The following is a 14214-nucleotide window of genomic DNA, read 5'->3' on the forward strand; positions in this document are numbered from 1 at the left end:
ATTAAGAGGAAATGAAAAAAAAAATGAAAAAAAAAGTTTTACCCTCATAATTTATGACTTTCGTTCATTCAAAATGCAATATCTCAGGAACTACGCAAATTACTTTTTGTCGATAAGTGTTTCTAATGTAAAAAAGGATGAAGAACACGATGATGTCCTTGAAATGAAAATTAAACGATATGTATTATGAGAAAACTGCATTTAAAGTTTTCAAACAAAAATAAAAAATATTTGGCAACACTGTACAGAAACAAAAGTTACAGATTTAGATTTCTTGTCTAATTTCCTTATTGAAACAATACCTAATGCAATTTGTAGCTTTATTTGTTCCGGAGATATGAACAAAAGAAAGTAGTGCTTTCCAAAGAATCACGAAAATTGGAAAATGCACCCCTTGACCGAGGGGTGCTCCGATTAGCATAAAACTTTGGATTTTTAAAATTTGAACTTAAATGAACATTCCCTACAAATTTGGTCCAAATAGGAAGAGGTCAATTTCATGTGCTGTGTACACTTGGCGCGGAATGACCCATATATAGGTCGATTTTCACGATTTTGTGTATCAAACCTTCTTCCATCCTTTTACATCTTTAAACTATCTCATTAATCTGATAAAAACTGATTATTTTTAGAGACTTGCTATAATTTTTGAATACTATTAGAAAAATCAAAATGTTTATTCTTGGGAAGCACAGTAAGCTTCTCATAAAATCCTATATTTAAATGTTGCAACTTGAATGCATTAGTTGAATCACACAACAAATGTACGTAGAGAACAATAATAAAAAGTACACAATTGTTATAATATTAATTAAAACATTAGTTATTATTTTAACTTTTATTGAACTTATGTACCCATGCAATCATAACGCGGCTAATCATAGAGTTTCCCTTAGCTCAGTCGATAAAAGCACAGCTATAAAGCGAGACCATGTTGGAGGTGGCTGGGTTCGATTCCCAGTCCGGTCTAGGAATTTTTCGAGTTGGAAAATTTCTCGACTTCCCTAGGACATAGAGTATGATTGTACTTTCCACACAATTATACTAATTTAAAAATGTTACATGCATCGAAAGCTATCAATTAAAAACTTTGGAAGTGCATCTTCGAACATTAAGTTGAGAGCTCACAATAAGCTAATATGCGATAAACAATAAGCTTGAAAATCGAGGAAGAAAAAAAAAGACCAATGAAATCATTAATCATTAAATCATTACTACTAGCTACATGTTTGCAGCTCAACAATATTTTAGGAATAGAGTCGATATTGGAAATATATTAAACGTTCTTTCGTATTGCTACTGAAACTGACTGAAACACATAATTCTTAAAATTTTCACCCACTTCCGGCTACATCAACCTGTATCCCAATTTCATTTCTTCCTTTTTCAAATCTTCAAGTAAACACTTTACCACAATATTTCCCCTACTCATCATCGTCTGATTAAGTATCATTCATCTTCACTCACACAGTCTGAAAGCTTCGTTGCTATCATCGACAAACTATCACTCAGTTTCCCAATCCCCCCCATCGTACCAACTTTGCTCCAGTCATCTGGCGCACAAACCCTTTTTATAAGAATATATCGATAAATAAACCCCACTTCAATTAAAGCGCATTCGTCGAAACGCGTCCACCCACCCGTGCCATTGGGGTCACAAACCCCTTGAGGCGTGCGACAAGGTCGTCTCTCTCCTCTCTTATGCTCGCTCGCTCGATCCGTATGAAAAATAGAGCGTGCAAAACTAATGACACCATTTCCAGAAGGCGATGTACATTACGTTGATTAATTTTATTCAATTAGTTGTGTAGTTTCTCGTTTCGGAGTTTCTTTTCATTTTCGTAGTTCTGTTCCTTTATTGGGTTTTTGCTCTTCATTCGAAATAGAGACTTTTTTTATTGTTTACTGCTTTCTTCATATCTTCCTCTTATATAAATTTGAGTTTTTGGATTGAATTCTTTTCCTTTCGGTTATGTGACTGCACCATTTTAAAGATTCTATTCATAGTTTTCAGTAGTTCGTATTTATTGCATGAGTTTCATATACCAGCGGAGTCATTCCATTCTCATTACCATAATTATGTTTATTTTCATTAGATAATAATTTATTCAACAAGTAGTTTTGTCATTACCTTCTGTTATTCCCAAACGACATTTATTAGTAAGAAGACTCTATAGTTGAAAATCAACTTTAGCTTAACTCCAACAACAAAACCAAAACAACTATCTCTCTCATAAAGTGTGTTAAGTACCAACCAAAATGTGTAATATCGTTTTCCAGCGTCTTCCAGCTGTCCTAAACAGGATCGGAATAATACTCGCGAGTCCCCTGGTAAGCTATCTCTTATCTATACATCATCAACCGAAAACCCGTTATCCCAACAGAAATAATCCAACACCAATTTGAGATCGAAATTGACCCACTCAGAATTCTTTTTGTGACACTCTCCCATTAACTCTCGATAAACCAGAGGAGAAGCATTCAACATTCCATCACCTATCAAACTACTACACTCACCATACCATGCAAATTTAGAACAAAATTACTGACTCAAAACTGTGCCAAACTTTACCACCGTCTAACAATACTATCTGCCAACCAATACTAATTTACTAAACTATTAAAAGCTGCTTTTAGACCCAGCTTCAAGTATCAAGGCTAGATACTGCTCGCTAACAGAAGCCGTTTGGTCTTATTTGTATTTCTTTCGTCTTATTTACATTGCTGGCTGAATACAAATGTACTGTTTTCCTTTCTTTTACTTTTTGCCTTCTTCTTCTTCTTCTTCACCAATCGCTGCGGCCTCTCTCGCGTTGCAATACAAAATATCATGCCAAACAAATCCTGCCAAAATAACAAAAACTCTCATAGACGTCAAGAATATTCTCGGTAAAGTCTGTTTGACCTAGTCAGCAATCAACGCCATCCCCAAACGCCATGTTGTCCCACACTAAATACGATCGCATTTGTTTGCTTTTCCACTAATTTCGCTGTAAACATGAACGCTTTTTCTATCCCCCTCCCTTCATAGTTGGAATGACTGGTGATACCTAACATAGAGCGTTGCACATATTTACGCAATCTAGTACTGTAACCCATTTTAAAAACATTATGAATCGGCAATTTAATACAATTCGACGAACGCTGGTCACCAAAGTACTTTTAAAAATATTTATAACAAAATTCAACAATTCAACAATGTTCATCCAACAAGGAGCAAAATTATACTATCCCAACTTTTGTTGACCAGCGTAATAAACTCTTCAATATGACCTAAAACAAAAACTCAAACCGACTCTGGTCTTAGCTCAAGACCCACAACGGAATAAATTAACCCAATAACAACTAACTGCACACTAAAGCCTTGCCATTCAAACAACAACCATATAAATGGACGGCCATATGTCTCGGTGTACTTAAATGTTCATTGTGTATTCATAGTTCTGCAACAGCAGCAATTGACTAGATCTTCGTTTTAGCATAAATGTGCTTTTTCAGTGCTAATTTCATTACCCGTTTCTGAGTGCACCCGCGCCTTTCTTTTAATTTAAGATGCAAATTGAATTGTCCACACTTCGTTGACAATGGTGTTGAAAAGTGCAGCACTTGCTAGAGTATTCCGGAGAGTCGTATTCACACCTTGCTCAATTTTACCCCTCATCAGATGAAGAGGGAATGCTGCAGTTCAATCTCGGCCAGATGGTCGGATATCCTTTTTTTTTCCTAGTGATACAAAGTAAACACAGACAGCATTCCATCAAGAGAATAAAAAACACGGAAAATTAGAGCGCTTTCGATGTTACATGTTGCCCGTAGAAGTGCACTTGAAGTAATGAATTTAGTTAGTTGATTTTTTAAGTTCAATTATAGCTCTTTGTTTGATCATGATCATGGTTCGGTAGTTTTGTTTCGTTTAAAATTTGTTTACTATGAATTTAGTTACGTTTACGTTTGACAGTGAATTTAGAATAGTAAGATAAAGCATTTAAGGAATGATTGATGACAATGAATACAAAATTGAATGGAGGAATGACAGGAGATTCAAAATCGTTTCCCTGGTGAACAATCGCAATTTTTGTTCACAGACAAAGATTGTCCTCGAAATAAAACATATCCCAAATTGTTGCATCAAATGTTACTCTGAGTATTAATGTGTAAGTCAAAGACTACATTCGATTAGTTTTGGGTGGTCTGAAGCAGTATACTAAAAGTTTATTTGTCTGTTCCAAACTCCTTCCGATCACAACGTATCTAGATGGGTATGAAACCGAGCATTTAAATCACAAGCTACCACGAATGCAGGCACCGTCATTCAGTCAATTGATTAACCTAGATTTAACTCCAATCAAACAAGTCGTTTTTGAATGGGCTTTAATTTTAATTTTAAAACAGCACAATTGTGCAAATTCTTTCATGCATACGGTACTTGTTCGCCACTGAATATGATGATCTACATAGACGATCCACCATCCTCATTAAAGGATTAAAAAAGAGATTCTTCGAAGCGCGTAGCCCTATGTGTGGTTATTAGGTACTCCGGTTTATTGCACTGCTCGTGTTTTTAGTTGGAGAAGCGTTAGCGACGGGCAAGTGATAAAAAATGCTTAGCGTACGCAAGATAATGCGAAAGATAATAGAAAATTTTCAAGGCTCTTGGACTTGGCAGAATCTTCAGGAATAGTTTACAGTAGTATTTCGATTAGAGTTATAATAATTTCAAGGATCTAAAAAGAATTGTGAGGAGAATGCGATGCAAATTCTAAGGTAGTTACAAGTAAAATTTAATGGTATTTCTGATAAGAATGTAATTCTCAGTTTTTATGGAGGATTTTATATCAAATCCTAAGCCGAAATTCAAAGGAAATCTGAGGAGCATTCAAAGGAAATTTCAACAATAATTCCAATGAAATCTTATTGAGAATTCCATGGGAGTTCTGATCATTCCATGAAAATTCTTACTCTAAAGGAATTCTGACATGATCTTCAAACAATTGCAATAAGAATTCAAAGAGAATCTGAATCTGAACGTGAACGGGACAATTCTATCTACGCTGCAGGGAAGATTTGGTTATGCTATCGTTAGACGAGCACTTGCTGTGGAGATAGAAAACAGATCGATAAAGATTCTGAAAATTACCAGCACGAAGATATAGTCAGATGCGAAAGATATACATATTCAGGTGTGAGAAAAAAAAACATTAGAATTCCAAGGAAAATCTGCGCCCCGTAACGTGGGTACATGACCTTTTCGTGGTACGTTAAGGATGTAAGATCTACCACCGATTCCTATTCTTGACTACACCAAACTAGGGGAACAAGATTTTTCAGTAATCAAAGGAACACATCTTAGTCCTTGTTACATTTTATACCTTGTTGATAGTGATAAGTCCTCGGGTTGCCTGGACCGAGGATGATCTTGAAACAAGAAAAAATGAGTTTTTGTAATCAAAAGACACATCTTAGTCCTTTTTTATACTTTTTATGCCTTGTTGATAGTGACAAGACTCGGCTTTGTCCACCGAGGATAATCTTGAAACAAGGAAAAAATGAGTTAGGTAGTTATTTTTCATCTAAGTGATCCCTAATCTTTTATTCGCTGTTCTCTAGTGAAGTGGTTAAGACTAGGGTTCTGATGCATAGTCATTATCGGTGTCATTGCTTGTTTTTGATGCTAAGGAATCTAATTTTGACTGACAAAGGGACGCGTCTTTGGAGGATGTTTCAACACTCTGAAGGATATAAATAGCGGGACCTTCAAAATTAGAATCGATTCCTTGCGATGAAGGTAAGAATGACAACTGTATCAAAACCGAATACTTCATCATTTCTCAATAGTGATGGAGTAATACGACATGCACTAAACTAAGGACACGGATTATACAGTGGGGGAAATTCGTTTAAACGCAATGTCATTTTTGCGTTTATTTTCAACACAAAAGATCGAGACAAAAAATCAAATATAGTTTGTCATAGCCCATCAGAAGTCTCGTATTTGAGAACACAATTTGAACGGAAGTTCATTGTGGTCTCTGAAAAAATCCAATAAAGGTGATTTTAGAGGGGAAATTCGTTTAAACGCACACTAACGTAAAGCCGCATTGAGCGTACCTATGCTCCTGTTATCTTGCGCATCTGTCATATTTACACTGTATAGCCCTCGTTCGCCATTAACACGAGTTTAAATTTGCGTTGCGCGGTAGTTGTTGCTTGTTTTCGGCAAAATGGGTAAAGGAAAGTATTTAAGCCAGTCGGAGCAAATACTGGTTCGAGAACTCAAAAGTCGCGGTGAGAGCAATCGCAAAATTGCACGTGTGATCCACAGATCGGAAGCAGCAATCAGGAACCTGCTGAAAAAAGGCAAGACGTATGGTGTAAAAAAGAAAACAAAGGGAAATTCGAAGATCACCAACCGTGTCCGAAACCAAATCATACAAATGGGAGACTCTGGAAACTTCTCTGCTGCGCAAATCAAGCAAGAAATGGGGCTTTCCATTTCTAAGAGGCGTGTACGGCAGATTCTACATGGAAGTGGCCACTTAAAGTACACCAAAAAAGCAAAAAAACCCAATCTTCAACCGGCCCACATTAGCGCCAGATTGAATTTCGCTAAAAAATACATGTCTTGGACTACGGAATGGGACAATGTTATTTTTTCTGACGAGAAGAAATTCAATTTGGACGGCCCAGACTGCACCGCATATTATTGGCACGATTTGAGGAAATCTCCGCAGGTTAAGTTGAGCAGGAACTTTGGAGGTGGTACTCTAATGTGTTGGGCCGCTTTTTCGATCCATGGAAAGACCCCTATTGCCACCATTTCAACCAGGATGAATTCGGGAAAGTACTTGGAGCTTCTGGAAGATGTTTTGATCCCGTTTACTGAAGACGTTATGCCGGAAAATTTCGTATTTCAACAGGATAATGCAGCAATTCATGTCAGCAAGCAATCTTTGAAATGGTTTTCTGAACGAGACATCAGTCTTTTGGATTGGCCAGCTCGTAGTCCGGATCTAAATCCTATCGAGAACTTGTGGGGCATCCTGGCACGACAGGTTTACAAAGGCGGAAGGCAGTTTAAACCAGTTCGTGAACTTGAGTCAGCCGTAAGAGAAGCCTGGAGCTTGATACCTGATACAACTCTGCAGAAGCTGGTGAAATCAATGCCGAACAGAATTTTCGAAACTATTCAGAAAAACGGAAAGCAAACGAAGTATTAACTATTGTTTATTGTTGATTTTTGAACTGTGAACTCGATTTGATTAATAAAACTAAAAGTGCGTTTAAACGAATTTCCCCCCCAAAATCACCTTTTTTGGGATTTTTTCAAAAGTCATTATGAACTTCCAATCAAATTGTGTTCTCAAATACGAGACTTCTGATGGGCTATGACAAACTATATTTGATTTTTTGTCTCGATCTTTTGTGTTGAAAATAAACGCAAAAATGACATTGCGTTTAAACGAATTTCCCCCACTGTACTACAATAGATCAAATTACTGGCCGCAGTGGTTTTATGTCCCGAACAGGAAAAAAAGGAAAATCTGAAAACAAAAAAAAATAATCAAGGTAATTCTGAAAAGATCTTAAAGCGAATATTAAACTGAGGTTATTTTCAATGGAGTTCTAAGCAGAGTTCCAATTATGAGGATAGCTTTAAGGGAATACCTCAAAAGAATTCATTTTAAGAAGAATACCACTGGACATAGCTGAGTTCGAGCACTTGTTGCAATTTATGAGTAAACTCAAATTTGGGTTAATCTAATTGGCCGAAGACAACAAATCAAGAAGACTGGTAACTCTTCCATTTTCTCAGACGAACGCTATGAGATAGGTACAATCGCGTCATCTGCCGCTCAAAGGTAAATGCTTCGAACGAATTAAATAGCAAAGATTACATCCTCAGAAGTAAGGTTCCCCTTATTGCTCATTTTTCTATGCGTTGCTTCCACCTTCACTCAAGCGCAGCACTATTGTACCTTTCGCTTGGATTCTGGCAAAGTTGCCAGTCTTCTGGATATGATGTCTTCGTTATAAGTCAGGTAACACGAATCGATTTTATTATTCCCTCTTCGAATTCCATGAAACATGAGCCAAGATTGTGTCAGAATTCGATCAATTTGACTCACGCCTATTTTTTTCAAAATGGCGTATTATATATTTTTCAAGCACGAAAACGGCTAATCTAATCGGAATGACGATTGAGACAAAGTTGTAGAAAAGTATATTGCTTATTAAGAAAAAAGTACACTTCAAAATTATTGATCAAAATCGTAGAACATCAATAGTACAAATATAAACTACTTTCCGAAAAATTGTATTGTTTGTTATGCAAAAACCTTTTTTTAGTTTAGAAATTCGTTTCACATGCATAATTTACATAAATATTGCGTGAAAGAAAAGTTCAAACATTTTACTAAAAGTTTATGTACCATGATTTAGGTCAATTTTGTAGTGTCCATTGTGTTCATTTGAGAAAAGTTTGAATTTTCTTTATCTTTCAAATAAACAATCATCATAATTGAAAAATTCGTAAAACTGCACATATTTTTGTTTTTGAAGTTTAAAACGCTTTTTTTTTAATTTATTGACAAAAAATTGTGATTTTTTTTTTCAGGAAAGGCAATCCAATTTCCTACAAATTTGTCTCAGACGTCATTTAGATTGAGCATTTCGTGCTATGATTTATGAAAAAAAATCAAATACGACATTTTGAAAAATTAGGCGAAATTAAATGACCAAATTCCAGGTTCATTGTCTCTAGTGAACAATTATGTGAAGTGTCATATGTAAAGTGTGAGAGCAGTAATATCTAAAATTTGTTTAAATGTTTCGCTATTCCTTGATTACTTTTTTGAAAGGCGAATCTGCTTTTGTAAATAAAGATTCAAACGTCAATTTGTCGAAACCCGTTGCACTCCCACGCAAACATCATCTTGTTGGGGAAACATTATCCTTTCTTCTGGCTAAAAGTTTTCACAAATTGACGTTAGAATCATTGTTTACAAAAGCTGATACGTCCCTCTGAAAAAGTCACCGATATTTGACCAGGAACTGCTCAGCGGTGTCATTTTCATCGTTTTCCAAAAGTGCTTCCAAAAACATAACTATAAAAGAAACTTCTGCACTTACTCCATGGCTTAACCGACGTTTAAGTAGCAACATTGTCCTTCAAATATATCAGGAGTACTAGTTGTTTTAATATACCGATGATTCTCTAGACGTTTTAGATAAAGATTTTTGGCAACGGCACTTCCTAAATTGCAAAATTTCAAGTTGAATAATGTACTCCGGTGGTAGGAAAATAACCAACAAGCTTTTGTATGCAAATAAACTTGATGCTTTGCTTCGGATATAATGTCATATTGACAGCTGATGTAAATAATAATCTATTAAGCTCCGTTTATGTCATGGTTTGATTTATAACGCTGTAAAATAATCGCGATATACAGTAATGACTCGATTTTACCAGTCCCGTTTTAGAAAATCTTTTCTAATGTTCTACGAATCTCATGCGCTATTTCAGTGGTCTGTCTTATTGCACCAAAGTGAATCTTAAACATCCATCATGCAGATGAATGAGAATCGAAAGATAAAAGACAGATACGACAAAATTGGGTCACTACTGTGCTATGTATTTCGCATGTACGAGTAGTGTACTCATCTTCAATTTGGAGTAGAGTATTCATTAAAATAAGCACCATACCCACTAGACTGATGCAAAATTACAATTCCAAATTGGGTTCTGATAAGCCTCCTAAAATTTGAACTCATTTAGTAAGAAACTGACTTGGCACCAACCATTTCAAGCTTATATGAAAAATACTATGAAAGAATCATAACTAATCATTATATTTCTCTGCTTTAAAAATGATGGGAATTTTTTGCAGCTGCATCTCTGTTCAAGACCACTTTACGATAAAATGAAAGGAACAAAAGTTATTAATGATTTAAGTCACTGATGTCTTATGACTATGCTCAATCAACTGTTCGGCAGGCATTATTGGTGTTTCTAATGGGTAAAATAGAGGACAAAAAATTGGCATATATTTCACACTGCAGAATGATTATTAGCACCGTTCAAGATATTTCACAAAATTCTCCAAAGGTAAATTTCACGAGTTCTTGGGAATTTTTCCATCACTGTCTCCGTGGACCAAATATGCAGTCACATTACTTTTCCTTCACTGATCATTCTTTTCTAATACCAATCTATTTAATTATCTAATAGTTTACTGTGGCTAAGACCAGATTTTTTTTTTTTTTTTTTTTGCAGAGTATAAAGTCCTAATTTTCCAAAATTCGGCCTTATGACCGTTCGGTGTCATGATCGATCGATCTCATGACCATTCGGCCTAATGACCACTCGGCCTTATAACCTTCGGCCTAATGACTTTCGGCCTAATGACTTTCGGCCTAATGACTTTCAGCCTAATGACTTTCGGTCTAATGACTTTTGGCCTAATGACTTTCAGCCTACCCTAGTAGCACGCTTGTCATATATCGGTTGTAGAAACTTCTTTACGACTTATTTCAGTCATAAACAAGTTGCTGCAACTTCTATTAACGAAAGTGTGCTACTCGGGTAATGACCATTCTGTTTAATGACCTTCAGCCTAAAGACCCAGCATCGTGCAATATCTCCTCCAAAAATCTGCCTTCGGAAAAGTTGATCAAGTAGCCATGACCTTCACAACGAGTAAATCTGGGGATCGAATTGAAATCAAAATTAATTGCTATGAAGTAACTTTTTTTTAATTTTTCCAATTAATCTTGTTTTGTTTGGGTTACCAGATAACACAGCAAAACTGAGAGCATAATTTAACACTGTTGAATAAAATGGGAAAATAATCCAGCTTCCTTCAATTTAATCACTGATTATGCATTCATAATCCGGGCTGGCAAATGTCTTTTTCATTGAAAGATCTCACGCGATATTTACAGAGATACTGCTGTCACTATCATCGGATGAGAAAACGATAATAGAGATTTTCTTCAAAATCTCATCGAATTTTTCTTCATGACAAAACGTGACAGTGCTGTGATCATCGTAATTACTAATCTAATCTAACACCAACACAGCCAGTTCTTGAAAGCATCCTGGAAAATGATATATGTACCTACATCGTTTTTCTTGTCTATTTGATATATGTTTCACATCGAAGATGCGTCACACATATCAAAACGGCCAGGCCTAGTGTGCAGCATATAAGAGGCAAGATGATTAAAAAAACATCGGGCCTGTTTAAATCGAAGATTTAAACACGATGCTTCAGAATCCAATAAATGGATGAAACGTGGACATCTCGTACCGTACGTTCTTATTTTGATAATTATATGATTGGTTGGTCATTGGAAGCATCAAAGCTAGAAAGGCATCACTTAGCTGCATTTTCTTCTGACGGTTGGTTGGGGCATGAGCACTAACTCTTGTCCTAGCCTTTTATGACTTATGCGTATAGCGCCATTACTCGCTTTCGGAAAAGAGAAGAGGGAAAGGAAAAGGAAAGGACAAAGGGAAAAGGATTATGTGAAATCTATGAACATAAACTATATTTTTGATTTGAAATATAAAATATAGAAATGCAGAACGCGGTGGTCGCTACCCGAGTCTTGTCACTATTATCAAGTCATAAAAAGTAACAAGGACTAAAATGTGATCCTTTGATTACTGGAAAATCCTGATGCTTGGGACTAGCAATCATCCTCAATTTGTAAAAACTGGTGATCTCAAACTAGGCAAAACCAGCGCCGGCCGCGCCCTAACGCAGGTCAAGAAAGGAATGGGTATAAATGTGTTGACGTGACACTCGCTTTGATGGAAGCCGAAAAATCCTCTGCACTTCCACGAGGAATCACTGGGATGTTGGGTAAGAGGGTTGGGTTTTCGCGTACAAGATTTAAAACGTTTATTAACAAACTTTTAACCCACCAATTCCTTTGCAGTTTAATTGTACCCGTCCAATTTTGGTAGCAAGCCCGAAAACTTAGTGTTGTCAAAATCGAACGGTTTTATTTTGAAATTCAATTTATGATTTGGTTGACTTCGGACCACTGCGAGGCATCGCCATGACTTAGACGTTACTAATAATAAATCTTTTATTAAAAGTTATAATCACAAGCAGTAAAAACACACTATTTTCCAATTCCGTTCAATCTTGGCACGTTGCCAAAATTAAACCCCGTGCCAAAAGCGAACGGTTTTGCGATTTTGTTGCTAAAATCGAACCGTGCCTAAATCAAACGACTCCTGTACAAATCTTACCATTAAATAAATGGTAAGCTCTCACCAGATTCTGCAGTTGTTTGTGACCATTCAACACTGTTGACCATCATAATCACAAGTGTTAATAAGTAGGAACGAACTCACCAAATGAATCCATGAACAATGTCAACAGAATGAAATTTCATGTCGCTACTGGTACTTTCATGGTCCAACTTTCTTGCTTGAATCAGGATGATATCCACTTGGTACTATTCAACATGTTGCCTCTCCTTGAATACATCCTGATTCCTAGTGATTCCTTTTCTTCAGGGAGAATTTCCTGTAGTCTCCGTGACGACGTCGCAAACGGAATAACGGAATGAAAAAACTTCATGGCACGGGTTTTGTTGAGAGTCACGGAAAGACAGGCCAAAACTTGAATAACTTTAGAAATCACTATCAGATTGTTTTTTTATACTGTTTTAAAAATATGCCGAAATCGTTTCCGTTGTGATCAGCGTAATTACTAGCTCATTTATTACTTTTAAAGTTACTTGTACAGAGAAAATCGTAAAAATATATTCACTCTACCGATTACATACGGTTAATTGCTTCAATTAATCTTAATCAGTTAGAAATGTAGATGTAAAAACCGCAATAGAATAATTCTCATGAGTGCCTGATCATTGGAAAATGACAAGAAATCTAATGATAGGTAGTTTCGTCTCGTTATAGTGAGAGGACCTGTTATCTCATTGTCACATGACGGCCGTGATATTTACCAGCTCTGTTCATAATATTCAACTAGATCTCATCCCTAGCCAAGTCATCAATGACCGAAAATAAAAGAAAATAAAACACACAAGCAATAATATTTCGTTCAACGACCAGAAGTGGGCACCTATATAGAGATCTTTAACTGTATTTGGAATATATAGATTTCAATATCATGATTCTAGAACAAGAGAAATCTAAAAGGTCCTTTAAAATAATTAGATTTCAAATCATGGATTTGGGTAAAAAATTATAAAATTATGCAATAATAAATCCCTGAGGAAAACATAGAAAATAGAATAAAATTATAAATTTCTACTTTGGATTTTTTTTTTAGGATTCCAAACATTGACAAGATTTCAATCAATGGCCAAAAATGTTCAGAAATAGACAAAAATATTAGATTCTATAGTTGAAGATGCTAATTTCAAATAACAGACTGTAGTGGTAATTTTTATACGATAGATGGAGTAGATGAAAGCATAGAGTTGATAGTTCCGTTAGAGTACGGCAGTGTGAAGATTGCATATAGATATTAGAATAGCGAGCTAGGACAACTTTTAAGGAAGGTACAAATCGGTTTTTTCATCTCTCTTTACCAAACTCCCCCTTTGCAGAGGGATGGTGAGGGGTGTTCCCCCCCGCCACCACTGGCAAATTAGAAAATTAGATTCTAGATTCTTCTAAACTTGGAAAATTTTCGAGAGCTTATGTTATGCTATGTTAACTACGGAGTTATAACACGTTACAAAGGTGTTATAATAATTATTGACAAAAAAACGTCATGAAGATAGCCTTGTAACAAGTTAACACTCCATAATGCAAACATTGCATTAGAATTGTTTTGAGAATTTTCGACTTATTATAAATTTACATAATTCTGAGAATAAGAATTTCCAGACCAAGTTTTAAAAAATATGATGTTCAGACTGGCCATTCTCCAAGTTCGTTGATACTATATATTATGCTTCATTGTAAAACAAATCAATAAAAACGTCACTTCAAATCAAAATGGAGTCGGAGACAAAGTTGAAGGAAAATAGAAGGACTTTCCAGAAAATAAACGAGGTTCAATAATCCACTATTTTGGTCGAAATAAATGATTTATTCTTGAATACCAAGTTGTTATTCTATTAAATATTTTGTGAATGAGTTTTTTTTTAACTTATTAAAAAAAAAATTTGTGAAATGTTAGATCACTTTGAATTGGACAAAATTCTGTGCTTTATTTAAATCAA

General features: G+C 35.6%; 1 protein-coding gene across 24 annotated transcripts in view; it reads left to right on the plus strand.

Moving 5' to 3' along the window:
- pHCl-1 (pH-sensitive chloride channel 1) overlaps window positions 1–14214 on the plus strand; it is a 442438-nt gene that overhangs the window by 401001 nt on the left and 27223 nt on the right. For 12 of the 24 annotated variants that reach the window (XM_065218428.1, XM_065218422.1, XM_065218457.1 and 9 more), the window contains 2 exons: window positions 2281–2331; window positions 2872–2889. The exons of 4 other annotated variants lie outside the window; for them this stretch is intronic. In XM_065218428.1, the coding sequence (XP_065074500.1) occupies window positions 2281–2331; window positions 2872–2889 (69 nt within the window). The remainder of the gene's footprint in view (window positions 1–2280; window positions 2332–2871; window positions 2890–14214) is intronic. 8 more of the 24 variants (XM_065218473.1, XM_065218518.1, XM_065218527.1 and 5 more) reach the window with 1 other exon arrangement.

This window comes from Ochlerotatus camptorhynchus, unplaced genomic scaffold (genome assembly GCF_037179485.1).
Source record: "Ochlerotatus camptorhynchus isolate MF236.1 unplaced genomic scaffold, CSIRO-AGI_Acam_v1.1 ptg000008l, whole genome shotgun sequence".
Classification (NCBI taxonomy): domain Eukaryota; kingdom Metazoa; phylum Arthropoda; class Insecta; order Diptera; family Culicidae; genus Ochlerotatus; species Ochlerotatus camptorhynchus.